Here is a 27,857-nt window from a genome sequence, read left to right on the forward strand (position 1 = left end):
ACACACACACCCTGACTGGGGGAAGAGTCAAGAGTCAGTGTCTGTCTCTGTCTGTGTCCCTCTCACACACACATGCACACACACACACACTGACCCTGACTGGGGCAGGAGTCTCTCTCACTGTCTGTCTCTCTCTAATAGACACACACACTGACTGGGGGAGGAGTCTCTCTCTCACACACAGACCCTGACTGGGGGAAGAGTGAACAGTCAGTGTCTGTCTCTGTCTCCCTCTCAGACACAGACGCACACACACACACATTGACCCTCGTTGGGGCAGGAGTCACACACACACACACACACACACACACACACACACACACAGAATCAGACCCAGACCAACACAGATACAGACACAGACAGACCCTGACTGGGGGAGGAGCATCTCTGTCTCACACACTCACTGACCCTGACTGGGGCAGGAGTCACACACACACACACCCTGACTGGGGGAAGAGTCAAGAGTCAGCGTCTGTCTCTGTCTGTGTCCCTCTCACACACATACGCACACACACACACTGACCCTGACTGGGGCAGGAGTCTCTCTCTCTCACTGTCTGTCTCTCTCTAACACAGACACACAGACACGCACACACACAGAGTCCCACCCGCACTGGGAGATTTGAAACAGGAGCTGTAGGCAGGTAGTCACACCGGGGCCTGGGGAGACAGACAAGCAACAAGCGGGTAACAGTCAGGAGAGGGAAGGGCAAGAAGCAGACACTAGAGTACCCCAGTGGCTGTCCCCCTTAACAATAAGTACTCCTGTTTGAGTACTGTCAGGGGAGACGGCCTACCTGTGGGAAGCAACAATGGTCACGCCTCTAGCACAGGGTCTGGTCCCGTGGCTCAGAAGGGTAGGGAGAAGAAGAGGATGGCAGCAGTTTGTTAGCGGACTCTATCACTGATAGGGGAGTCAGACAGGCGATTCTATGGACACAGGAAAGAAATGCGGATTGTAGGGTCCGGGATCTTTCTGATCGCATCCACGAAGTGGGAAGGAGAACAGCCAGGGGTCATGGTACATATTGGTACCAATGACATAGGTAGGAAGAGGGAGGAGGTCCTGAAAACAGACTACAGGGAGTTAGGAAGAAAGTTCAGAAGCAGAACCTCAAAGGTAGTAATCTTGAGATTACTGCCTGTGCCACGTGACAGTGAGTATAGGAATAGAATGAGGTGGTGGATAAATGGTTGAGGGATTGGAGCAGGGGGCAGGGACCTCTTCTGGGGAAGGCGTGAAAGTACGGGTTGCACTTGAATCCCAGAGGGATTCCTCCCTGCCAGGAGGGATATCCTGAGGTTTGCTGAGGCTATTGGGGAGAGTTTAAACTAGAATTGCTGGGGGGTGGGAACCAAACTGAGGTGACGGAGGAAAGGGAGGTTGGCTCACAAATAGAAAAGCTTGGAGACAGTGGGAGAGGGAGGATAGGCAGGTGACAGAGAAGGGACGCACTCAGACCGATGGTTTAAGATGTGTCTACTTTAATACGAGGAGTATTATGAACAAAGCGGATGAGCTTAGAGAGTAGATCAGCAATTGGAGCTATGGTGTTGTGGCCATTACAGAGACTTGGATGGCTCAGGGACAGGAATGGCTACTTCAAGTGCCAGGCTTTAGATGTTTCAGAAAGGACAGGGAGGGAGGCAAAAGAGGTGGGGGCATGGCACTGCTGATCAGAGATAGTGTCGCGGCTACAGAAAAGGAGGAAGTCATGGAGGGATTGTCTATGGAGTCTCTGTGAGTGGAAATTAGGAATAGGAAGGGGTCAATAACTCTACTGGGTGTTTTTTATAGACCACCCAGTAGTAACAGGGACATCAAGGATCAGATAGGGAGACAGATTCTGGAAAGGAGTAATAATAACAGGGTTGTTGTGGTGGGAAATTTTAATTTCCCAAATATTGATTGGCATGTCCCTACAGCGAGGGGTGTAGATGGGGTGGAGTTTGTTAGGTGTTTTCAGGAAGGTTTCTTGACACAATATGTAGATATGTAGATGGAGAGGCTATACTTGATCTGGTATTGGGAAATGAACCTGGTCAGGTGTCAGGTCTCTCAGTGGGAGAGCATTTTGGAGATAGTGGTCACAATTCTATCTACTCTACCATAGCATTGGAGAGGGATAGGAAGACAAGTTAGGGAAAAATTTAATTGGAGTAAGGAGAAATATGAGGCTATCAGGCATGAACTTGGGAAGCATAGCTTGAAAATAGATGTTCTCAGGGAAACATAAGGAAGAAATGTGGCAAATGTCCAGGGGATACTTGTATGGGTTCTGCATAGATACGTTCCAATGAGACAGGGAAAGGATGGGAGAGTACAGGAACCGTGGTGTACAAAGGCTGTTGTAAATCTAGTCAAGAAGCAAAGAAGAACTTACGAAAGGTTCAAAAAACTAGGTAATGATAGAAGATTATAAGGCTAGCAGGAAGGAGCTTAAGAATGAAATTAGAAGAGTCAGAAGGGGCTATGAGAAGGCTTGGCAGACAGGATTAAGGAAAACCTCAAGGTATTCTACAAGTATGCAAAGAGCAAGAGGATAAGACGTGAGAGAATAGGACCAATCAAGTGTGACAGTGGAAAAGTGTGTATGGAACTGGAGGAGAGAGCTGAGGTACTTAATGAATACTTTGCTTCAGTATTCACCACAGAAAAGGATCTTGGCGATTGCAGGGATGACTCGCAGTGGACTGAAAAGCTTGAGCATGTGGATATTAAGGAAGAGGATGAGTTGGAGCTTTTGGAAAGCATCAAGTTGGATAAGTCACCAGGACCGGACGGGATGTACCCCAGGCTACTGTGGGAAGCGAGAGAGGAGATTGCTGAGCCTCTGACAATGATCTTTGCATCATCATTGAGGACGGCAGAGGTTTTGGAGGATTGGAGGGTTGCGGATGTTGTTCCCTTATTCAAGGACGGGAGTAGGGATAGCCCAGGAAATTAAAGACCCGTGAGTCTTATTTCAGTGTTGGTAAGTTGACGGACAAGATCCTGAGAGGCAGGATTTATGAACATTTGGAGAGGCATAATATGATTAGGAATAGTCAGCATGGCCTTGTCAAAGGCAGGTCGCGCCTTACAAGCCTGATTGAATTTTTTGAGGATGTGGCTAAACACATTGATGAAGGTAGAGCCGTAGATGTAGTGTATATAGTTTTTAGCAAGGCACTTGATAAGGTATGCATGGGATCCAAGGGGACATTGCTTTGTAGATCAAGAACTGGCTTGCCCACAGAAGGCAAAGAGTGGATCATATTCTGCATGGAGGCTGGTGACCAGTGGTGTGCCTCAGGGATCTGTTCTGAGACCCCACACTTTGTGATTTTTATAAATGACCTGGATGAGGAAGTGGAGGGATGGGTTAGTAAATTTGCTAATGATACAAAGTTTGGAGGTGTTGTGGATAGCATGGAGGACTGTCAGAGGTTACAGCGGGACATTGATAGGATGCAAAACTGGGCTGAGAAGTGGCAGATGGAGTTCAACCCAGATAAGTGTGGGGTGGTTCATTTTGGTAGGTCAAATATGATGGCAGAATTTAGCATTAATGGTAAGACTCCTGGCAGCGTGGAGGATCAGAGGGATCTTGGGGTCCGAGTCCATAGGACATTCAAAGCCGCTATGCATGTTGACTCAGTGGTTAAGAAGGCATACGGTGCATTGGCCTCCAGCAAGTGTGAGATTCAGTTTAAGAGCCAAGAGGTAATGTTGCAGCTATATATAGGACCCTGGTCAAACCCCACTGTGCTCAATTCCGGTCACCTCACTACAGGAAGGACGTGGAAACTATAGAAAGGGTGCAGAGGAGATTTACAAGGATGTTGCCTGGATTGGGGAGCATGCCTTTTGAGAATAGGTTGAGTGAACTCGGCCTTTTCTCCTTGGAGTGACGGAGGATGAGAGGTGACCTGACAGAGGTATACAAGATAATACAGGCATTGATCATGTGGATGGTTAGAGGCTTTTTCCCAGGGCTGAAATGGCTAACACAAGAGGGCATAGTTTTAAGGTGCTGGGAAGTAGGTACAGAGGAGATGTCAAGGGTAAGTTTTTTACGCAGAGATTGGTGAGTGCGTGGAATGGGCTGCTCGCGGCGGTGGTGGAGGCGGAAACGGAAATGATAAGGTCTTTAAAGAGATTCCTGGATGGATACATGCAGCTTAGAAAAATAGAGGGCTATGGGTAAGGACATGTTCGGCACAATTTTGTGGGCTGAAGGGCCTGTATTGTGCTGTAGGTTTTCTGTGTTTCTACACACACACATAGAGGTCTCATCAAAGAGGATCGGACGGACGGAGACACACACACACAGTCCCTCACTGGGGGAATAAGTGTCTCACACTCTCTCTCACATATTCTCACTGGGGGACAGGTCTCTCTCATACACATACACACTCATACATATGCGCGCACACACACAGCCCCTGACTGGGGGATGGGACACACATACACACAGACTGGGGTTGCAGTTCTCGCGCTCTTGCACACACACTAATTTCAGCAAAACTGTACTACGCCCGCAATGTGCTGGCAGCGACAAGTCACCGCTTCTTGTCTGTCCCTGGCTGGGGGGGGCGGGGATTGGGGGTTAGAGCGTTTCCCACTGACTGGAGCCTGAACTAGGGAGCCACATACACAGTGTGTCTATAAGAATAGGTCAGAGGCTGGGAACCCTGTGCTATTTCTGCAAAGCCTGTCCGCCATCCACAGGGCTGAAGTCACAAGTGTGATGGGATGCCCGCTCACTCACTCCACCACTGCAGTCTGGAGCAACAGACAAACTCCTGGAGGGACTCAGCAGGCCAGGCAGCATCTGAGGAGGGAGATGGACAGGTGACATTTAGGGTTAAGACCCTTCATCTGGATCAAAAAGGTAAAGTGATGACTGGTGTGGGGAGAGTGCGGAGCAAGAGCTGGCAGGCGAGGAGGTGAGGCAGATAAAGGAGGGGAGGGTGGAGAGAGCCACAAAGGAGGAGGCAGCAAAGAGCTGCAGATGGTGAGGTCTGTTGCGATACGAAGGTGGAACATGGAATGGGGAGGGCAAATGGGAACTAGGGAGAGGCGAATGGGAGTAGTGTGAGTGCTGGGGAGGGAGTGGGGGGGGGATGTGGGAATGAAATGGGGTGATGGGTAGATCGGGGGGAGAACAAGGTACAGAGTGAGAGCAGGATAACCTGGAGTTGGAAAGTTCACTGTTGGGTCGAAGGGGTTGGAGCTGGGGGAAATTAGTTCCTCAGTTCCTTAGATCTCTCCTCAGCCTTGTCACTCCAGAGAAAACAACCCAAGTCTGTCCAAACTCTCCTTATAGCTCATACCCTCTAATCCAGGCGGCATCCTGGTGAACCTCTTCTACACCCTCTCGAAATCCTCCACCTTTCCAGATTCAGTCTAACCAGAGTTTTAAAGAGCTGCAACATAACTTCCTGATTCTTGAACTGTACTGTTGTGCAGCCAGGAATTAAATTCTGGCAGAGACCTGCAGAGCCCATGTCCCCGGATGACTAATAAACGACCATGACTCAGTTTTGCTTTGTTATCACGGTGTTTCTCAGACAGCACGACACACAGGGAAAGAGACAATGAGGCATTGTTTACCAAGCTGATGTTGGAGTCCAAACTCATCTGAATGTACCTCCAGTCAAACTCAATGCCTCTGGCTCCAACCCAGAGAGGGATGCACCTGGACAGAAAACAGGAAGAGAGGTTCAGGAATACCGACCAGCAGACAGACAGACTACTACATCTGCACGCACATGGTAAAGACGCTCTTCTCCTGGCCACTGTACGTGAGGGCGGAGGCTCCTGGCAGACGGCAGCCAGCTCAGCTTAGAGCCAGGCGGCGTGTGGCCAAACGCTGGGGAACTTAGCATTGCAGGAACATAGAACAGCACCCAGTCACCCAGCCCCTCCAGCCTATCCACCATCTAGTACCGTCCTGACTCACATCATTATAGAACACTAGAGCACAGGGTCAGGCCCCTCAGGCCACCCAGCCCGTGCTGAACTACTAATCTGCCTACTCCCATCCAGACCATAACCGTCCCATCCATGTACCTATCCAAACTTCTCTTAAACATTGCAATTGAACCCGCATCCACCACTTCCACCGGCACCCTCTGAGTGAAGAAGTCCCCCCTCAGGTTCCCCTTAAATGTTTCACCTTTCACTCTTAACCCATGACCTCCAGTTCCAGTTTCACCCAACCTGAGTGGAAAAAAGCCTACTTGCATTTATCTTATCTATATTCATAATTTTGTACAGCTATCCCATATGCATTAGGATACAGCCCAGGAACAGGCCCTTCAGCCCTCGACTTCTGTGCTAACCAGGACATCAATTCAAACTGTGCGTCTGCCTGTACGTGGTCTGCGTCCCTCCATTCTCTGCGCATTCATCTGCCTGTCTATCGTATCTGACGCCCACCTCTCTAATCCAAATAACATCCTGGTGAACCTCTTCTGCACCCTCTCAAAGCCTCCACACCCTTCCCTGGTTGACTAGAATGGCACACAATACTCCAAGTGTGGCCTGACCCAAGTTTTATATAGCTGCAACGTGACTTCCTAACTGTTACACTCAACTGATGAAGGCAAGAGTGCTGTACGTGTTCTTTACCTCTCTATCCACTTGCATGGCCACTCCCAAGGAGCTGTGGACTTGGATGCCAAATTCTCTCTGTACAACAATGCACCTGGCATTTATTATCTTTCTTCCCCTTGCACTTGACCTCCCGAAGTGCAACACCTCACATAAATCTGAATTCAACTCCATCTGCCACTCTTCCACCCACATTTATAACTAATCTATATCCTGGTGTATCCTTGGGCGGCAGGGTGGAGAAATATCTCTACCAAAGGAGGTGTAAGGTGCTCCTTCCCTCCGCCAGCCTGCAGGTTCACCCTTGGGCAACCCATCAAACCCACCCCCACCCCCCCATCAAGATCATGAAGCCATGGGAGCAGCTGGTGGATGGTCGTATGAGCAGCTGGTGCACATTACAAGTCCTGGTTATGCAACCATTGACACCAGGCAATCTCTGAAGAGTACTGATAATGGCTGGGGTCACGCGTCTTGTAAAGAAGGCAATGACAAACCACTTCTGCAGAAAACTTTGCCAAGAACAATGATGGTCAAAGACCATGATCACCCACATCATATGACACAACACATAAAGATAATTAACCTTTATAACCTTCCTCACTATCCACAACTCCACCAATCTGTGTGTCATCTGTAAATCTATCAGTAAGCCCACACACCTGTTCAGCTAGATTATTTATACAAGGTCCCAGAACAGATCCCTGGCCATAAACTTCCCAGTCAGAGTAACACCTCTCCACCACAAACTGCTGTCTTCTATGGCTAAGCCAGTTTTAAATCCAATCTGCAAAGTATCCCTGTGGCTTAATCTTCTGGATCAACCCAACATGAGTGACCGTATCAAACACTTTATTGGAGAGTATGCAGCCAACATTGACTACCCCGCCCTCATCGCTCACGTTCATCACCCCGATTACTTCAATATTGGAACTGGTTTATTATTGTCACATGAACCGAGATACACGAAAAGCTGTTCATACACAGTGCATTGAGATAGAACAAGTTGGAACAACAACAATGAAGTATAAGGTGTGGCAGTTGCACAGAAAGTGCAGAGCAGGTAAATGCACAGTGCAAAATCATAACCAGGTAGATTGTGAGGTCAAACGTCTACGTTGTCATACTCGGGAACCACTTGAGAGCTTTATATTACAGTGGGATACAAGCTGTCCTCGACCCTGACGGTACATGTTTTCAGACTTTTGTATCCTCTGCCCAAGGGGAAGGGGAGAAGAGAGAACGCCCGGGGCAGGTGCGGGTGCAGGCTTCGATTATGCTGGCTACTTTACTGATAAAGACAGAGTCCATAGGGGGAGGCTGTTTTCCAGGATGTGCTACGCTGTGCCCCCAACTCTCTGCAGACAATTGACATACCAAGCTGTGATGTATCTGTACAGGATACATTCTGTAAAGCTTCAATTAAAAAAATTGGTGTGGGTCGATGGGAACATGCCGAATTTCCTTCGCCTCCTGAGGAGGTAAAGGCATTGGTGAGCTTTCTTGTTCATGGCATCAACATGGTTGTACCAGGACAGATACTGATCTGAGTCTCCGGTCTCCGCACTCCTTTTCTAAGGGGAGAAATTGAGGAGGTTGGAAGGTCAGGTGAGGGAGAGAGGAAGGGATCCACCCAGACATTACCTGGACATAACCAGCTCAGCGGTAGACCAGCCCATCGCAGCTACCATGATTTTGTACTCGCCCTTGCCTGCGTTCTTGGACATCACCAGGTGCAGACCCACTAGATCGGCCAGGTCAACTGTTGACTTCATGAACTCCTGATGGCAAAGGCAAACAGAGTGACAGCTCAGCTCCTGGCTCTAGAGAACCAACCCCAACACGGTCACTCTCCAAGGGTGAGACATGGAGCAGCATTCCCACTGCATATCACATCACATACTCCCAGGGTGAGACAGAGTGAACCTCCTGCCACACCGTCCCATCGCACACTCCCAGGGTGAGACACAGCGAACCTCGTTCCACACTGTCCCATCACAAACTCCCAGGGCCAGATGGAGTGAATCTCGTTCCACACCGTCCCATCGCACACTCCCAGGGTGAGCCACAGTGAACCTCGTTCCACACCATCCCATCACAAACTCCCAGGGTGAGACACAGTGAATCTCATTCCACACCGTCCCATCGCACACTCCCAGGGTGAGACAGAGTGAATCTCATTCCACACCATCCCATCGCACACTCCCAGGGTGAGACACAGTGAACCTCGTTCCACACCGTCCCATCGCACACTCCCAGGGCCAGACGGAGTGAATCTCGTTCCACACCGTCCCATCGCACACTCCCAGGGTGAGACACAGCGAACCTCGTTCCACACTGTCCCATCACAAACTCCCAGGGCCAGACGGAGTGAATCTCGTTCCACACCGTCCCATCGCACACTCCCAGGGTGAGACACAGTGAATCTCGTTCCACACTGTCCTATCACAAACTCCCAGGGCCAGACGGAGTGAATCTCGTTTCACACCGTCCCATCGCACACTCCCAGGGTGAGACAGAGTGAACCTCGTTCCATACTGCACCATCGCACACTCCCAGGGTGAGACGGAGTGAATCTCACTCCACACCATCCCATCGCACACACCCAGGGTGAGCCACAGTGAACCTCGTTCCACACCGTCCCATCGCACACTCCCAGGGCCAGACGGAGTGAATCTCGTTCCACACCGTCCCATCGCACACTCCCAGGGTGAGACACAGTGAACCTCGTTCCACACTGACCCATCACAAACTCCCAGGGCCAGACGGAGTGAATCTCGTTCCACACCGTCCCATCGCACACTCCCAGGGTGAGACACAGTGAATCTCGTTCCACACTGTCCCATCACAAACTCCCAGGGCCAGACGGAGTGAATCTTGTTCCACACCATCCCATCGCACACTCCCAGGGCCAGAGAGAATGAACCTCCTTGCACTGTCCCATCACATACTCTCAGTGTCAGACATGAACTGAAGTTCCCTCTACACTATTCTACCACACAGTCTAATGCTCAGCTGGTAAGAGCTGTTAGTCTTCAAGTATATTTTTACAGATAATATACAATAGCTGCTTCCAGTCTTTCCCTGTCTCTGTCATCCCTTCCAGTCTCTGTGACACCCACTGGCCCCGACAGCGCTCCCAGTCTCTGTGACTGCCTCCAGTCCCAACACCACTCCCCCGTACGTGAACCCCTTCTAGACTCTTCTCCCCTCTCTGTCTTTGTGATCCTCTAAAGCCCCTACACCCCAACTCGTCTTTATGATCCTCTCCGGCCCCTACACCCCAACTCGTCTCTGTGATCCTCTCCAGCTACTACACCCCAACTCGTCTTTGTGATCCTCTCCAGCCACTACACCCCAACTCGTCTGTGATCCTCTCCAGCCACTACATCCCAACTCGTCTCTGTGATCCTCTCCGGCCACTACATCCCAACTAGTCTCTGTGATCCTCTCCAGCCCCGACATCCCAACTCGTCTTTGTGATCCTCTCCAGCCCCTACACCCCAACTTGTCTTTGTGATCCTCTCCAGCCCCTACACCCCAACTCGTCTCTGTGATCCTCTCCGGCCACTACATCCCAACTCGTCTCTGTGATCGTCTCCAGCCCCTACACCCCAACTCGTCTCTGTGATCCTCTCCAGCCACTACACCCCAACTCGTCTCTGTGATCCTCTCCAGCCCCGACACCCCAACTCGTCTCCGTGATCCTATCCAGCCCCTACATCCCAACTCGTCTTTCTGATCCTCTCTGGCCCCAACACACCAACTCGTCTTTCTGATCCTCTCCGGCCACTACACCCCAACTCGACTCTGTGATCCTCTCTGGCCACTACACCCCAACTCGTCTCTGTGATCCTCTCCGGCCCCTACACCCCAACTCGTCTCTGTGATCCTCTCCGGCCCCTACACCCCAACTCGTCTTTGTGATCCTCTCCGGCCCCTACACCCCAAATCGTCTTTGTGATCCTCTCCGGCCACTACACCCCAACTCGTCTCTGTGATCCTCTCCGGCCACTACACCCCAACTCGTCTCTGTGACCCTCTCCGGACACTACACCCCAACTCGTCTCTGTTATCCTCTCCGGCCACTACACCCCAACTTGTCTTTGTGATCCTCTCCGGCCCCTACACCACAACTCGTCTCTGTGATCCTCTCCGGCCCCAACACCCCAACTCGTCTGGGTGATCCTCTCCGGCCACTACACCCCAACTCGTCTCTGTGATCCTCTCTGGCCCCTACACCCCAACTCCGCTTTGTGATCCTCTCCGGCCCCTACACCCCAACTCCTCTTTGTGATTCTCTCCAGCCACTACACCCCAACTCGTCTCTGTGATCCTCTCCGGCCCCAACACCCCAACTCATCTCTGTGATCCTCTCCGGCCCCTACACCCCAACTCGTCTCTGTGATCCTCTCCGGCCCCTACACCCCAACTCGTCTCTGTGAACCACTCCAGCCCCTACATCCCAACTCGTCTCTGTGATCCTCTCCGGCCACTACACCCCAACTCGTCTCTGTGATCCTCTCCGGCCACAACACCCCAACTCGTCTCTGTCATCCTCTCCGGCCCCTACACCCCAACTCGTCTCTGTGATCCTCTCCGGCCCCTACACCCCAACTCGTCTCTGTGATCCTCTCCGGCCCCTACACCCCAACTCGTCTCTGTGATCCTCTCCGGCCCCTACACCCAAACTCGTCTCTGTGATCCTCTCCGGCCACTACACCCCAACTCGTCTCTGTGATCCTCTCCGGCCCCTACACCCCAACTCGTCTCTGTGATCCTCTCCGGCCCCTACACCCCAACTCGTCTTTGTGATCCTATACAGCCCCTACACCCCAAATCGTCTCTGTGATCCTCTCCGGCCCCTACACCCCAACTCGTCTCTGTGATCCTCTCCAGCCACTACACCCCAACTCGTCTCTGTGATCCTCTCCGGCCACTACACCCCAACTCGTCTTTGTGATCCTCTCCAGCCACTACACCCCAACTCGTCTCTGTGATCCTCTCCGGCCACTACACCCTAACTCGTCTCTGTGATCCTCTCCGGCCCCTACACCCCAACTCGTCTCTGTGATCCTCTCTGGCCCCTACATCCCAACTCGTCTCTGTGATCCTCTCCGGCCCCAACACCCCAACTCGTCTTTCTGATCCTCGCCGGCCCCTACACCCCAACTCGTCTCTGTGATCTTCTCTGGCCCCTACACCCCAACTCGTCTCTGTGATCCTCTCCGGCCCCTACACCCCAACTCGTCTCTGTGATCCTCTCCGGCCCCGACACCCCAACTCGTCTCTGTGATCCTCTCCAGCCCCGACACCCCAACTCGTCTTTGTGATCCTATCCAGCCCCTACACCCCAACTCGTCTCTGTGATCCTCTCCGGCCCCTACACCCCAACTCGTCTCTGTGATCCTCTCCGGCCACTACACCCCAACTCGTCTCTGTGATCCTCTCCAGCCCCTACACCCCAACTCGTCTCTGTGATCCTCTCCAGCCACTACACCCCAACTCGTCTCTGTGATCCTCTCCAGCCCCTACACCCCAACTCGTCTCTGTGATCCTCTCCAGCCCCTACACCCCAACTCGTCTCTGTGATCCTCTCCGGCCCCTACACCCCAACTCGTCTTTCTGATCCTCTCCGGCCACTACACCCCAACTCGTCTCTGTGATCCTCTCCGGCCACTACACCCCAACTCGTCTCTGTGATCCTCTCCGGCCCCTACACCCCAACTCGTCTCTGTGATCCTCTCCGGCCCCTACACCCCAACTCGTCTCTGTGATCCTCTCCGGCCCCTACACCCCAACTCGTCTTTGTGATCCTCTCCGGCCCCTACACCCCAAATCGTCTTTGTGATCCTCTCCGGCCACTACACCCCAACTCGTCTCTGTGATCCTCTCCGGCCACTACACCCCAACTCGTCTCTGTGACCCTCTCCGGACACTACACCCCAACTCGTCTCTGTTATCCTCTCCGGCCCCTACACCCCAACTTGTCTTTGTGATCCTCTCCGGCCCCTACACCCCAACTCGTCTCTGTGATCCTCTCCGGCCCCAACACCCCAACTCGTCTCTGTGATCCTCTCCGGCCACTACACCCCAACTCGTCTCTGTGATCCTCTCTGGCCCCTACACCCCAACTCCGCTTTGTGATCCTCTCCGGCCCCTACACCCCAACTCCTCTTTGTGATTCTCTCCAGCCACTACACCCCAACTCGTCTCTGTGATCCACTCCGGCCCCAACACCCCAACTCGTCTCTGTGATCCTCTCCGGCCCCTACACCCCAACTCGTCTCTGTGATCCTCTCCGGCCACTACACCCCAACTCGTCTCTGTGATCCTCTCCGGCCCCTACACCCCAACTCGTCTCTGTGATCCTCTCCGGCCCCTACACCCCAACTCGTCTCTGTGATCCTCTCCGGCCCCTACACCCCAACTCGTCTCTGTGATCCTCTCCGGCCCCTACACCCCAACTCGTCTCTGTGATCCTCTCCGGCCCCTACACCCCAACTCGTCTCTGTGATCCTCTCCAGCCACTACACCCCAACTCGTCTCTGTGATCCTCTCCGGCCCCTACACCCCAACTCGTCTTTGTGATCCTCTCCGGCCCCTACACCCCAACTCGTCTCTGTGATCCTCTCCGGCCCCTACACCCCAACTCGTCTCTGTGATCCTCTCCGGCCCCTACACCCCAACTCGTCTCTGTGATCCTCTCGGGCCCCTACACCCTAACTCGTCTCTGTGATCCTCTCCGGCCCCTACACCCCAACTCGTCTCTGTGATCCTCTCCGGCCCCTACACCCCAACTCGTCTCTGTGATCCTCTCTGGCCCCTACACCCCAACTCGTCTCTGTGATCCTCTCCGGCCCCTACACCCCAACTCGTCTCTGTGATCCTCTCCAGCCACTACACCCCAACTCGTCTCTGTGATCCTCTCCGGCCACTACACCCCAACTCGTCTCTGTGATCCTCTCCAGCCCCTACACCCCAACTCGTCTCTGTGATCCTCTCCAGCCCCTACACCCCAACTCGTCTCTGTGATCCTCTCCGGCCCCTACACCCCAACTCGTCTTTGTGATCCTCTCCGGCCACTACACCCCAACTCGTCTCTGTGATCCTCTCCGGCCCCTACACCCCAACTCGTCTCTGTGATCCTCTCCGGCCCCTACACCCCAACTCGTCTCTGTGATCCTCTCCAGCCCCTACACCCCAACTCGTCTCTGTGATCCTCTCTGGCCCCTACACCCCAACTCGTCTCTGTGATCCTCTCCGGCCCCTACACCCCAACTCGTCTTTGTGATCCTCTCCGGCCACTACACCCCAACTCGTCTCTGTGATCCTCTCCGGCCCCTACACCCCAACTCGTCTCTGTGATCCTCTCCAGCCACTACACCCCAACTCGTCTCTGTGATCCTCTCCGGCCCCTACACCCCAACTCGTCTCTGTGATCCTCTCCAGCCACTACACCCCAACTCGTCTCTGTGATCCTCTCCGGCCCCTACACCCCAACTCGTCTCTGTGATCCTCTCCGGCCACTACACCCCAACTCGTCTCTGTGATCCTCTCCGGCCCCTACACCCCAACTCGTCTCTGTGATCCTCTCCGGCCCCTACACCCCAACTCGTCTCTGTGATCCTCTCCGGCCCCTACACCCCAACTCGTCTCTGTGATCCTCTCCGGCCACTACACCCCAACTCGTCTCTGTGATCCTCTCCGGCCCCTACACCCCAACTCGTTTCTGTGATCCTCTCCGGCCACTACACCCCAACTCGTCTCTGTGATCCTCTCCGGCCCCTACACCCCAACTCGTCTCTGTGATCCTCTCCGGCCCCTACACCCCAACTCGTCTCTGTGATCCTCTCCGGCCCCTACACCCCAACTCGTCTCTGTGATCCTCTCCGGCCCCTACACCCCAACTCGTCTCTGTGATCCTCTCCGGCCCCTACACCCCAACTCGTCTCTGTGATCCTCTCCGGCCCTACACCCCAACTCGTCTCTGTGATCCTCTCCAGCCCCTACACCCCAACTCGTCTCTGTGATCCTCTCCGGCCCCTACACCCCAACTCGTCTCTGTGATCCTCTCCGGCCCCTACACCCCAACTCGTCTCTGTGATCCTCTCTGGCCCCTACACCCCAACTCGTCTCTGTGATCCTCTCCGGCCCCTACACCCCAACTCGTCTCTGTGATCCTCTCTGGCCCCTACACCCCAACTCGTCTCTGTGATCCTCTCCGGCCCCTACACCCCAACTCGTCTCTGTGATCCTCTCCGGCCCCTACACCCCAACTCGTCTCTGTGATCCTCTCCGGCCCCTACACCCCAACTCGTCTCTGTGATCCTCTCCGGCCCCTACACCCCAACTCGTCTCTGTGATCCTCTCCGGCCCCTACACCCCAACTCGTCTCTGTGATCCTCTCCGGCCCCTACACCCCAACTCGTCTCTGTGATCCTCTCCGGCCCCTACACCCCAACTCGTCTCTGTGATCCTCTCCAGCCCCTACACCCCAACTCGTCACTGTGATCCTCTCCGGCCCCCACACCCCAACTCGTCTCTGTGATCCTCTCCAGCCCCTACACCCCAACTCGTCTCTGTGATCCTCTCCGGCCACTACACCCCAACTCGTCTCTGTGATCCTCTCCGGCCACTACACCCCAACTCGTCTCTGTGATCCTCTCCGGCCCCTACACCCCAACTCGTCTCTGTGATCCTCTCCGGCCCCTACACCCCAACTCGTCTCTGTGATCCTCTCCGGCCCCTACACCCCAACTCGTCTCTGTGATCCTCTCCTACACCCAACTCGTCCTGTGAGCCCCTACACCCCAACTCGTCTCTGTGATCCTCTCCGGCCCCTACACCCCAACTCGTCTCTGTGATCCTCTCCGGCCCCTACACCCCAACTCGTCTTGTGATCCTCTCGGCCCTACACCCCAACTCGTCTCTGTGATCCTCTCCGGCCCCTACACCCCAACTCGTCTCTGTGATCCTCTCCAGCCCCTACACCCCCTCGTCTCTGTGATCCTCTCCGCCCTACACCCCAACTCGTCTCTGTGATCCCTCTACTACACCCCAACTCGTCTCTGTGATCCTCTCCGGCCCCTACACCCCAACTCGTCTCTGTGATCCTCTCCGGCCCTACACCCCAACTCCTGTGATCCTCTCCGCCCCTACACCCCAACTCGTCTCTGTGATCCTCTCCAGCCCCTACACCCCAACTCGTCTCTGTGATCCTCTCCAGCCCCTACACCCCAACTCGTCTCTGTGATCCTCTCCGGCCCCTACACCCCAACTCGTCTCTGTGATCCTCTCCGGCCCCTACACCCCAACTCGTCTTTGTGATCCTCTCCGGCCCCTACACCCCAACTCGTCTCTGTGATCCTCTCCGGCCACTACACCCCAACTCGTCTCTGTGATCCTCTCCGGCCCCTACACCCCAACTCGTCTCTGTGATCCTCTCCAGCCCCTACACCCCAACTCGTCTCTGTGATCCTCTCTGGCCCCTACACCCCAACTCGTCTCTGTGATCCTCTCCGGCCCCTACACCCCAACTCGTCTTTGTGATCCTCTCCGGCCACTACACCCCAACTCGTCTCTGTGATCCTCTCCGGCCACTACACCCCAACTCGTCTCTGTGATCCTCTCCGGCCACTACACCCCAACTCGTCTCTGTGATCCTCTCCGGCCCCTACACCCCAACTCGTCTCTGTGATCCTCTCCGGCCCCTACACCCCAACTCGTCTCTGTGATCCTCTCTCCGGCCCCTACACCCCAACTCGTCTCTGTGATCCTCTCCGGCCCCTACACCCCAACTCGTCTCTGTGATCCTCTCTGGCCCCTACACCCCAACTCGTCTCTGTGATCCTCTCCGGCCCCTACACCCCAACTCGTCTTTGTGATCCTCTCCGGCCACTACACCCCAACTCGTCTCTGTGATCCTCTCCGGCCCCTACACCCCAACTCGTCTCTGTGATCCTCTCCGGCCCCTACACCCCAACTCGTCTCTGTGATCCTCTCCGGCCCTACACCCCAACTCGTCTTGTGATCCTCTCCGGCCACTACACCCCAACTCGTCTCTGTGATCCTCTCTGCCCCTACACCCCAACTCGCTTGTGATCCTCTCCGGCCCCTACACCCCAACTCGTCTTTGTGATCCTCTCCAGCCACTACACCCCAACTCGTCTCTGTGATCCACTCCGGCCCCAACACCCCAACTCATCTCTGTGATCCTCTCCGGCCCCTACATCCCAACTCGTCTCTGTGATCCTCTCCGGCCACTACACCCCAACTCGTCTCTGTGATCCTCTCCGGCCACTACACCCCAACTCGTCTCTGTGATCCTCTCCGGCCCCTACACCCCAACTCGTCTCTGTGATCCTCTCCGGCCCCTACACCCCAACTCGTCTCTGTGATCCTCTCCGGCCCCTACACCCCAACTCGTCTCTGTGATCCTCTCCGGCCCCTACACCCCAACTCGTCTCTGTGATCCTCTCCGGCCCCTACACCCCAACTCGTCTTTGTGATCCTCTCCGGCCCCTACACCCCAACTCGTCTCTGTGATCCTCTCCGGCCCCTACACCCCAACTCGTCTCTGTGATCCTCTCCAGCCACTACACCCCAACTCGTCTCTGTGATCCTCTCCGGCCACTACACCCCAACTCGTCTCTGTGATCCTCTCCAGCCCCAACACCCCAACTCGTCTTTGTGATCCTCTCCAGCCCCTACATCCCAACTCGTCTCTGTGATCCTCTCCGGCCCCTACACCCCAACTCGTCTCTGTGATCCTCTCCGGCACCTACACCCCAACTCGTCTATGTGATCCTCTCTCCGGCCACTACACCCCAACTCGTCTCTGTGATCCTCTCTGGCCCCTACACCCTAACTTGTCTCTGTGATCCTCTCCAGCCCCTACACCCCAACTCGTCTCTGTGATCCTCTCCAGCCCCTACACCCCAACTCGTCTCTGTGATCCTCTCCGGCCCCTACACCCCAACTCGTCTTTGTGATCCTCTCCGGCCACTACACCCCAACTCGTCTCTGTGATCCTCTCCGGCCCCTACACCCCAACTCGTCTCTGTGATCCTCTCCAGCCACTACACCCCAACTCGTCTCTGTGATCCTCTCCAGCCACTACACCCCAACTCGTCTTTGTGATCCTCTCCAGCCACTACACCCCAACTCGTCTCTGTGATCCTCTCCGGCCACTACACCCCAACTCGTCTCTGTGATCCTCTCCAGCCCCTACACCCCAACTCGTCTCTGTGATCCTCTCCGGCCCCTACACCCCAACTCGTCTCTGTGATCCTCTCCGGCCCCTACACCCCAACTCGTCTCTGTGATCCTCTCTGGCCCCTACACCCCAACTCGTCTCTGTGATCCTCTCCAGCCCCTACACCCCAACTCGTCTTTGTGATCCTCTCCGGCCCCTACACCCCAACTCGTCTTTGTGATCCTCTCCGGCCACTACACCCCAACTCGTCTCTGTGATCCTCTCCGGCCCCTACACCCCAACTCGTCTCTGTGATCCTCTCCAGCCCCTACACCCCAACTCGTCTCTGTGATCCTCTCCAGCCCCTACACCCCAACTCGTCTCTGTGATCCTCTCCGGCCCCAACACCCCAACTCGTCTTTCTGATCCTCTCCGGCCACTACACCCGAACTTGTCTCTGTGATCCTCTCCGGCCACTACACCCCAACTCGTCTCTGTGATCCTCTCCAGCCACGACACCCCAACTCGTCTCTGTGATCCTCTCTGGCCCCTACACCCTAACTTGTCTCTGTGATCCTCTCCAGCCCCTACACCCCAACTCGTCTCTGTGATCCTCTCTGGCCCCTACACCCCAACTCGTCTCTGTGATCCTCTCCGGCCCCTACACCCCAACTCGTCTCTGTGATCCTCTCTGGCCCCTACACCCCAACTCGTCTCTGTGATCCTCTCTGGCCCGTACACCCTAACTCGTCTCTGTGATCCTCTCCAGCCACTACACCCCAACTCGTCTTTGTGATCCTCTCGGGACCCTACACCCCAACTCGTCTTTGTGATCCTCTCCGGCCACTACACCCTAACTCATCTCTGTGATCCTCTCCAACCACTACACCCCAACTCGTCTCTGTGATCCTCTCCAGCCCCTACATCCCAACTCGTCTCTGTGATCCTCTCTGGACCCAACACCCTAACTCCTCTTTCTGATCCTCTCCGGCCCCTACACCCCAACTCGTCTCTGTGATCCTCTCCGGCCCCTACACCCAAACTCGTCTCTGTGAACCACTCCAGCCCCTACATCCCAACTCGTCTCTCTGATCCTCTCCGGCCACTACACCCCAACTCGTCTCTGTGATCCTCACCGGCCACTACACCCCAACTCGTCTCTGTGATCCTCTCCGGCCCCTACACCCCAACTCGTCTCTGTGATCCTCTCCGGCCCCTACACCCCAACTCGTCTCTGTGATCCTCTCCGGCCCCTACACCCCAACTCGTCTTTGTGATCCTCTCCAGCCCCTACACCCCAACTCGTCTCTGTGATCCTCTCCGGCCCCTACACCCCAACTCGTCTCTGTGATCCTCTCCAGCCACTACACCCCAACTCGTCTCGGTGATCCTCTCCGGCCACTACACCCTAACTCGCCTCTGTGATCCTCTCCAGCCCCAACACCCCAACTCGTCTTTGTGATCCTCTCCAGCCCCTACATCCCAACTCGTCTCTGTGATCCTCTCCGGCCCCAACGCCCCAACTCGTCTTTCTGATCCTCTCCGGCACCTACACCCCAACTCATCTCTGTGATCCTCTCCAGCCCCTACACCCCAACTCGTCTCTGTGATCCTCTCTGGCCCCTACACCCTAACTTGTCTCTGTAATCCTCTCCAGCCCCTACACCCCAACTCGTCTCTGTGATCCTCTCTGGCCCCTACACCCCAACTCGATTTTGTGATCCTCTCCGGCCCCTACACCCCAAATCGTCTTTGTGATCCTCTCCGGCCACTACACCCCAACTCGTCTCTGTGATCCTCTCCGGCCCCTACACCCCAACTCGTCTCTGTGATCCTCTCCAGCCACTACACCCCAACTCGTCTCTGTGATCCTCTCCAGCGACTACACCCCAACTCGTCTTTGTGATCCTCTCCAGCCACTACACCCCAACTCGTCTCTGTGATCCTCTCCGGCCACTACACCCCAACTCGTCTTTGTGTGATCCTCTCCAGCCCCTACACCCCAACTCGTCTCTGTGATCCTCTCCGGCCCCTACACCCCAACTCGTCTCTGTGATCCTCTCTGGCCCCTACACCCCAACTCGTCTCTGTGATCCTCTCCGGCCCCTACACCCCAACTCGTCTTTGTGATCCTCTCCGGCCACTACACCCCAACTCGTCTCTGTGATCCTCTCCGGCCCCTACACCCCAACTCGTCTCTGTGATCCTCTCCAGCCCCTACACCCCAACTCGTCTCTGTGATCCTCTCCGGCCCCTACACCCCAACTCGTCTCTGTGATCCTCTCCGGCCCCTACACCCCAACTCGTCTCTGTGATCCTCTCCGGCCACTACACCCCAACTCGTCTCTGTGATCCTCTCCGGCCCCTACACCCCAACTCGTCTCTGTGATCCTCTCCGGCCACTACACCCCAACTCGTCTCTGTGATCCTCTCCGGCCCCTACACCCCAACTCGTCTCCGTGATCCTCTCCGGCCCCTACACCCCAACTCGTCTCTGTGATCCTCTCCGGCCCCTACACCCCAACTCGTCTCTGTGATCCTCTCCGGCCCCTACACCCCAACTCGTCTCTGTGATCCTCTCTGGCCCCTACACCCCAACTCGTCTCTGTGATCCTCTCTGGCCCGTACACCCTAACTCGTCTCTGTGATCCTCTCCAGCCCCTACACCCCAACACACCCCAACTCGTCTCTGTGATCCTCTCCGGCCCCTACACCCCAACTCGTCTCTGTGATCCTCTCCAGCCCCTACACCCCAACTCGTCTCTGTGATCCTCTCCGGCCCCTACACCCCAACTCGTCTCTGTGATCCTCTCCGGCCACTACACCCCAACTCGTCTCTGTGATCCTCTCCGGCCCCTACACCCCAACTCGTCTCTGTGATCCTCTCCAGCCACTACACCCCAACTCGTCTCTGTGATCCTCTCCGGCCCCTACACCCCAACTCGTCTCTGTGATCCTCTCCGGCCCCTACACCCCAACTCGTCTCTGTGATCCTCTCCGGCCCCTACACCCCAACTCGTCTCTGTGATCCTCTCCGGCCACTACACCCCAACTCGTCTCTGTGATCCTCTCCAGCCCCTACACCCCAACTCGTCTCTGTGATCCTCTCCAGCCCCTACACCCCAACTCGTCTCTGTGATCCTCTCCGGCCCCTACACCCCAACTCGTCTTTGTGATCCTCTCCGGCCCCTACACCCCAACTCGTCTCTGTGATCCTCTCCGGCCACTACACCCCAACTCGTCTCTGTGATCCTCTCCAGCCCCTACACCCCAACTCGTCTCTGTGATCCTCTCTGGCCCCTACACCCTAACTTGTCTCTGTGATCCTCTCCAGCCCCTACACCCCAACTCGTCTCTGTGATCCTCTCTGGCCCCTACACCCCAACTCGTCTTTGTGATCCTCTCCGGCCCCTACACCCCAACTCGTCTCTGTGATCCTCTCCGGCCACTACACCCCAACTCGTCTCTGTGATCCTCTCCGGCCACTACACCCCAACTCGTCTCTGTGATCCTCTCCGGCCCCTACACCCCAACTCGTCTCTGTGATCCTCTCCAGCCCCTACACCCCAACTCGTCTCTGTGATCCTCTCCAGCCCCTACACCCCAACTCGTCTTTGTGATCCTCTCCAGCCCCTACACCCCAACTCGTCTCTGTGATCCTCTCTGGCCCCTACACCCCAACTCGTCTCTGTGATCCTCTCCAGCCCCTACACCCCAACTCGTCTCTGTGATCCTCTCCGGCCCCTACACCCCAACTCGTCTCTGTGATCCTCTCCGGCCCCTACACCCCAACTCGTCTCTGTGATCCTCTCCAGCCACTACACCCCAACTCGTCTCTGTGATCCTCTCCGGCCCCTACACCCCAACTCGTCTCTGTGATCCTCTCCGGCCCCTACACCCCAACTCGTCTCTGTGATCCTCTCCGGCCCCTACACCCCAACTCGTCTCTGTGATCCTCTCCAGCCCCTACACCCCAACTCGTCTCTGTGATCCTCTCCAGCCCCTACACCCCAACTCGTCTCTGTGATCCTCTCCGGCCCCTACACCCCAACTCGTCTCTGTGATCCTCTCCGGCCCCTACACCCCAACTCGTCTCTGTGATCCTCTCCGGCCACTACACCCCAACTCGTCTCTGTGATCCTCTCCAGCCACTACACCCCAACTCGTCTCTGTGATCCTCTCTGGCCCCTACACCCCAACTCGTCTCTGTGATCCTCTCCAGCCCCTACACCCCAACTCGTCTCTGTGATCCTCTCCGGCCCCTACACCCCAACTCGTCTCTGTGATCCTCTCCGGCCCCTACACCCCAACTCGTCTCTGTGATCCTCTCTGGCCCCTACACCCCAACTCGTCTCTGTGATCCTCTCTGGCCCGTACACCCTAACTCGTCTCTGTGATCCTCTCCAGCCCCTACACCCCAACTCGTCTCTGTGATCCTCTCCGGCCCCTACACCCCAACTCGTCTTTGTGATCCTCTCCGGCCCCTACACCCTAACTCGTCTCTGTGATCCTCTCCAACCACTACACCCCAACTCGTCTCTGTGATCCTCTCCAGCCCCTACATCCCAACTCGTCTCTGTGATCCTCTCTGGCCCCAACACCCCAACTCGTCTTTCTGATCCTCTCCGGCCCCTACACCCCAACTCGTCTCTGTGATCCTCTCCGGCCCCTACACCCCAACTCGTCTCTGTGATCCTCTCCGGCCCCTACACCCCAACTCGTCTCTGTGATCCTCTCCAGCCCCTACACCCCAACTCGTCTCTGTGATCCTCTCCGGCCCCTACACCCCAACTCGTCTCTGTGATCCTCTCCAGCCACTACACCCCAACTCGTCTCTGTGATCCTCTCCGGCCACTACACCCCAACTCGTCTTTGTGATCCTCTCCAGCCACTACACCCCAACTCGTCTCTGTGATCCTCTCCGGCCACTACACCCCAACTCGTCTTTGTGATCCTCTCCAGCCCCAACACCCTAACTCGTCTCTGTGATCCTCTCCGGCCCCTACACCCCAACTCGTCTCTGTGATCCTCTCTGGCCCCTACACCACAACTCGTCTCTGTGATCCTCTCCGGCCCCAACACCCCAACTCGTCTTTCTGATCCTCTCCGGCCACTACACCCCAACTCGTCTCTGTCATCCTCTCTGGCTCATTCACCCTAACTCGCCACTGTGATCCTCTCCAGCCCCTACACCCCAACTCGTCTCTGTGATCCTCTCCGGCCCCTACACCCCAACTCGTCTCTGTGATCCTCTCTGGCCCCTACACCCCAACTCGTCTCTGTGATCCTCTCTGGCCCGTACACCCTAACTCGTCTCTGTGATCCTTTCCAGCCCCTACACCCCAACTCGTCTTTGTGATCCTCTCCGGCCCCTACATCGCAACTCGTCTCTGTGATCCTCTCCGGCCCCAACACCCCAACTCGTCTTTCTGATCCTCTCCGGCCACTACACCCCAACTCGTCTCTGTGATCGTCTCCAGCCACGACACCCCAACTCGTCTCTGTGATCCTCTCTGGCCCCGACACCCTAACTTGTCTCTGTGATCCTCTCCAGCCCCTACACCCCAACTCGTCTCTGTGATCCTCTCTGGCCCCTGCACCCCAACTCGTCGTTGTGATCCTCTCCGGCCCCTACACCCCAACTCGTCTCTGTGATCCTCTCTGGCCCGTACACCCTAACTCGTCTCTGTGATCCTCTCCAGCCACTACACCCCAACTCGTCTTTGTGTTCCTCTCGGGACCCTACACCCCAACTCGTCTTTGTGATCCTCTCCGGCCCCTACACCCTAACTCGTCTCTGTGATCCTCTCCAACCACTACACCCCAACTCGACTCTGTGATCCTCTCCAGCCCCTACATCCCAACTCGTCTCTGTGATCCTCTCTGGACCCAACACCCTAACTCGTCTTTCTGATCCTCTCCGGCCCCTACACCCCAACTCGTCTCTGTGATCCTCTCCGGCCCCTACACCCCAACTCGTCTCTGTGATCCTCTCCGGCCCCTACACCCCAACTCGTCTTTGTGATCCTCTCCAGCCCCTACACCCCAACTCGTCTCTGTGATCCTCTCCGGCCCCTACACCCCAACTCGTCTCTGTGATCCTCTCCGGCCACTACACCCCAACTCGTCTTTGTGATCCTCTCCAGCCACTACACCCCAACTCGTCTCTGTGATCCTCTCCGGCCCCAACACCCCAACTCGTCTTTCTGATCCTCTCCGGCCACTACACCCCAACTCGTCTCTGTGATCCGCTCTGGCTCATTCACCCTAACTCGCCTCTGTGATCCTCTCCAGCCCCTACACCCCAACTCGTCTCTGTGATCCTCTCTGACCCCTACACCCCAACTCGTCTCTGTGATCCTCTCTGGCCCGTACACCCTAACTCGTCTCTGTGATCATTTCCAGCCCCTACACCCCAACTCGTCTTTGTGATCCTCTCCGGACCCTACACCCCAACTCGTCTTTGTGATCCTCTCCGGCCACTACACCCCAACTCGTCTCTGTGATCCTCTCCGGCCCCTACACCCCAACTCGTCTCTGTTATCCTCTCCAGCCCCTACACCCCAACTCGTCACTGTGATCCTCTCCAGCCCCTACATCGCAACTCGTCTCTGTGATCCTCTCCGGCCCCAACACCCCAACTCGTCTTTCTGATCCTCTGGGCCACTACACCCGAACTTGTCTCTGTGATCCTCTCCGGCCACTACACCCCAACTCGTCTCTGTGATCCTCTCCAGCCACGACACCCCAACTCGTCTCTGTGATCCTCTCTGGCCCCTACACCCTAACTTGTCTCTGTGATCCTCTCCAGCCCCTACACCCCAACTCGTCTCTGTGATCCTCTCTGGCCCCTACACCCCAACTCGTCGTTGTGATCCTCTCCGGCCCCTACACCCCAAATCGTCTCTGTGATCCTCTCTGGCCCCTACACCCCAACTCGTCTCTGTGATCCTCTCTGGCCCGTACACCCTAACTCGTCTCTGTGATCCTCTCCAGCCACTACACCCCAACTCGTCTTTGTGTTCCTCTCGGGACCCTACACCCCAACTCGTCTTTGTGATCCTCTCCGGCCCCTACACCCTAACTCGTCTCTGTCATCCTCTCCAACCACTACACCCCAACTCGTCTCTGTGATCCTCTCCAGCCCCTACATCCCAACTCGTCTCGGTGATCCTCTCTGGACCCAACACCCTAACTCGTCTTTCTGATCCTCTCCGGCCCCTACACCCCAACTCGTCTCTGTGAACCTATCCGGCCCCTACACCCCAACTCGTCTCTGTGATCCTCTCCAGACCCTACACACCAACTCGTCTTTGTGATCCTCTCCAGCCACTACACCCCAACTCGTCTCTGTGATCCTCTCCGGCCACTACACCCAAACTCGTCTTTGTGATCCTCTCCAGCCCCTACACCCCAACTCGTCTCTGTGATCCTCTCTGGCCCCTACACCCCAACTCGTCTCTGTGATCCTCTCTGGCCCCTACACCCTAACTCGTCTCTGTGATCCTCTCCAGCCCCTACACCCCAACTCGTCTTTGTGATCCTCTCCGGCCCCTACACCCCAACTCGTCTTTGTGATCCTCTCCGGCCACTACACCCCAACTCGTCTCTGTGATCCTCTCCGGCCCCTACACCGCAACTCGTCTCTGTTATCCTCTCCAGCCCCTGCACCCCAACTCGTCTCTGTGATCCTCTCTGGCCCCTGCATCCCAACTGGTCTCTGTGATCCTCTCCAGCCCCTACATCGCAACTCGTCTCTGTGATCCTCTCCGGCCCCAACACCCCAACTCGTCTTTCTGATCCTCTCCGGCCACTACACCCGAACTTGTGTCTGTGATCCTCTCCGGCCACTACACCCCAACTCGTCTCTGTGATCCTCTCCAGCCCCTACACCCCAACTCGTCTTTGTGATCCTCTCCAGCCCCTACACCCCAACTCGTCTCTGTGATCCTCTCCGGCCCCTACACCCCAACTCGTCTCTGTGATCCTCTCCGGCCACTACACCCCAACTCGTCTCTGTGATCCCCTCCGGCCCCTACACCCCAAATCGTCTCTGTGATCCTATCCAGCCCCTACACCCCAACTCATCTCTGTGATCCTCTCCAGCCCCTACACCCCAACTCGTCTTTGTGATCCTCTCCAGCCCCTACACCCTAACTCGTCTCTGTGATCCTCTCCGGCCCCTACACCCCAACTCGTCTCTGTGATCCTCTCTGGCCCCTACATCCCAACTCGTCTCTGTGATCCTCTCCGGCCCCAACACCCCAACTCGTCTTTCTGATCCTCTCCGGCCACTACACCCCAACTCGTCTCTGTGATCCTCTCTGGCTCATTCACCCTAACTCGCCTCTGTGATCCTCGCCAGCCCCTACACCCCAACTCGTCTTTGTGATCCTCTCCAGCCCCTGCATCCCAACTCGTCTCTGTGATCCTCTCCGGCCCCAACACCCCAACTCGTCTTTCTGATCCTCTCCGGCCACTGCACCCCAAATCGTCTCTGTGATCCTATCCAGCCCCTACACCCCAACTCATCTCTGTGATCCTCTCCAGCCCCTACACCCCAACTCGTCTTTGTGATCCTCTCCAGCCCCTACACCCTAACTCGTCTCTGTGATCCTCTCCGGCCCCTACACCCCAACTCGTCTCTGTGATCCTCTCTGGCCCCTACATCCCAACTCGTCTCTGTGATCCTCTCCGGCCCCAACACCCCAACTCGTCTTTCTGATCCTCTCCGGCCACTACACCCCAACTCGTCTCTATGATCCTCTCTGGCTCATTCACCCTAACTCGCCTCTGTGATCCTCTCCAGCCCCTGCATCCCAACTCGTCTCTGTGATCCTCTCCGGCCCCAACACCCCAACTCGTCTTTCTGATCCTCTCCGGCCACTGCACCCGAACTTGTCTCTGTGATCCTCTCCGGCCACTACACCCCAACTCGTCTCTGTGATCCTCTCCAGCCACGACACCCCAACTCGTCTCTGTGATCCTCTCTGGCCCCTACACCCTAACTTGTCTCTGTGATCCTCTCCAGCCCCTACACCCCAACTCGTCTCTGTGATCCTCTCTGGCCCCTACACCCCAACTCGTCGTTGTGATCCTCTCCGGCCCCTACACCCCAACTCGTCTCTGTGATCCTCTCCGGACCCTACACCCCAACTCGTCTTTGTGATCCTATACAGCCACTACACCCCAACTCGTCTCTGTGATCCTCTCCGGCCCCTACACCCCAACTCCTCTCTGTGATCCTCTCCAGCCACTACACCCCAACTCGTCTCTGTGATCCTCTCCGGCCACTACACCCCAACTGGTCTTTGTGATCCTCTCCAGCCACTACACCCCAACTCGTCTCTGTGATCCTCTCCGGCCACTACACCCCAACTCGTCTTTGTGATCCTCTCCAGCCCCTACACCCTAACTCGTCTCTGTGATCCTCTCCGGCCCCTACACCCCAACTCGTCTCTGTGATCCTCTCCGGCCCCAACACCCCAACTCGTCTTTCTGATCCTCTCCGGCCACTACACCCCAACTCCTCTCTGTGATCCTCTCTGGCTCATTCACCCTAACTCGCCTCTGTGATCCTCTCCAGCCCCTACACCCCAACTCGTCTCTGTGATCCTCTCCGGCCCCTACACCCCAACTCGTCTCTGTGATCCTCTCTGGCCCCTACACCCCAACTCGTCTCTGTGATCCTCTCTGGCCCGTACACCCTAACTCGTCTCTGTGATCCTTTCCAGCCCCTACACCCCAACTCGTCTTTGTGATCCTCTCCGGCCCCTGCACCCCAACTCGTCTTCGTGATCCTCTCCGGCCACTGCACCCCAACTCGTCTCTGTGATCCTCTCCGGCCCCTACACCCCAACTCGTCTCTGTTATCCTCTCCAGACCCTACACCCCAACTCGTCACTGTGATCCTCTCCAGCCCCTACATCGCAACTCGTCTCTGTGATCCTCTCCGGCCCCAACACCCCAACTCGTCTTTCTGATCCTCTCCGGCCACTACACCCGAACTTGTCTCTGTGATCCTCTCCGGCACTACACCCCAACTCGTCTCTGTGATCC

At 55.9% G+C, this 27,857-nt stretch overlaps 1 protein-coding gene across 3 annotated transcripts in view; it reads right to left on the reverse strand.

Annotated features, from left to right (window-relative positions):
* The window catches only part of tmem147 (transmembrane protein 147), a 62,394-nt gene that overhangs the window by 11,600 nt on the left and 22,937 nt on the right, over positions 1-27,857 (reverse strand). For all 3 annotated transcript variants that reach the window (XM_063038954.1, XM_063038956.1, XM_063038955.1), the window contains exons 4-5: positions 8,246-8,382; positions 5,600-5,684 (exon numbers count right to left, since the gene is read on the reverse strand). In XM_063038954.1, the coding sequence (XP_062895024.1) occupies positions 5,600-5,684; positions 8,246-8,382 (222 nt within the window). The remainder of the gene's footprint in view (positions 1-5,599; positions 5,685-8,245; positions 8,383-27,857) is intronic.

Source organism: Mobula hypostoma, assembly GCF_963921235.1.
Source record: "Mobula hypostoma chromosome 8 unlocalized genomic scaffold, sMobHyp1.1 SUPER_8_unloc_1, whole genome shotgun sequence".
Classification (NCBI taxonomy): domain Eukaryota; kingdom Metazoa; phylum Chordata; class Chondrichthyes; order Myliobatiformes; family Myliobatidae; genus Mobula; species Mobula hypostoma.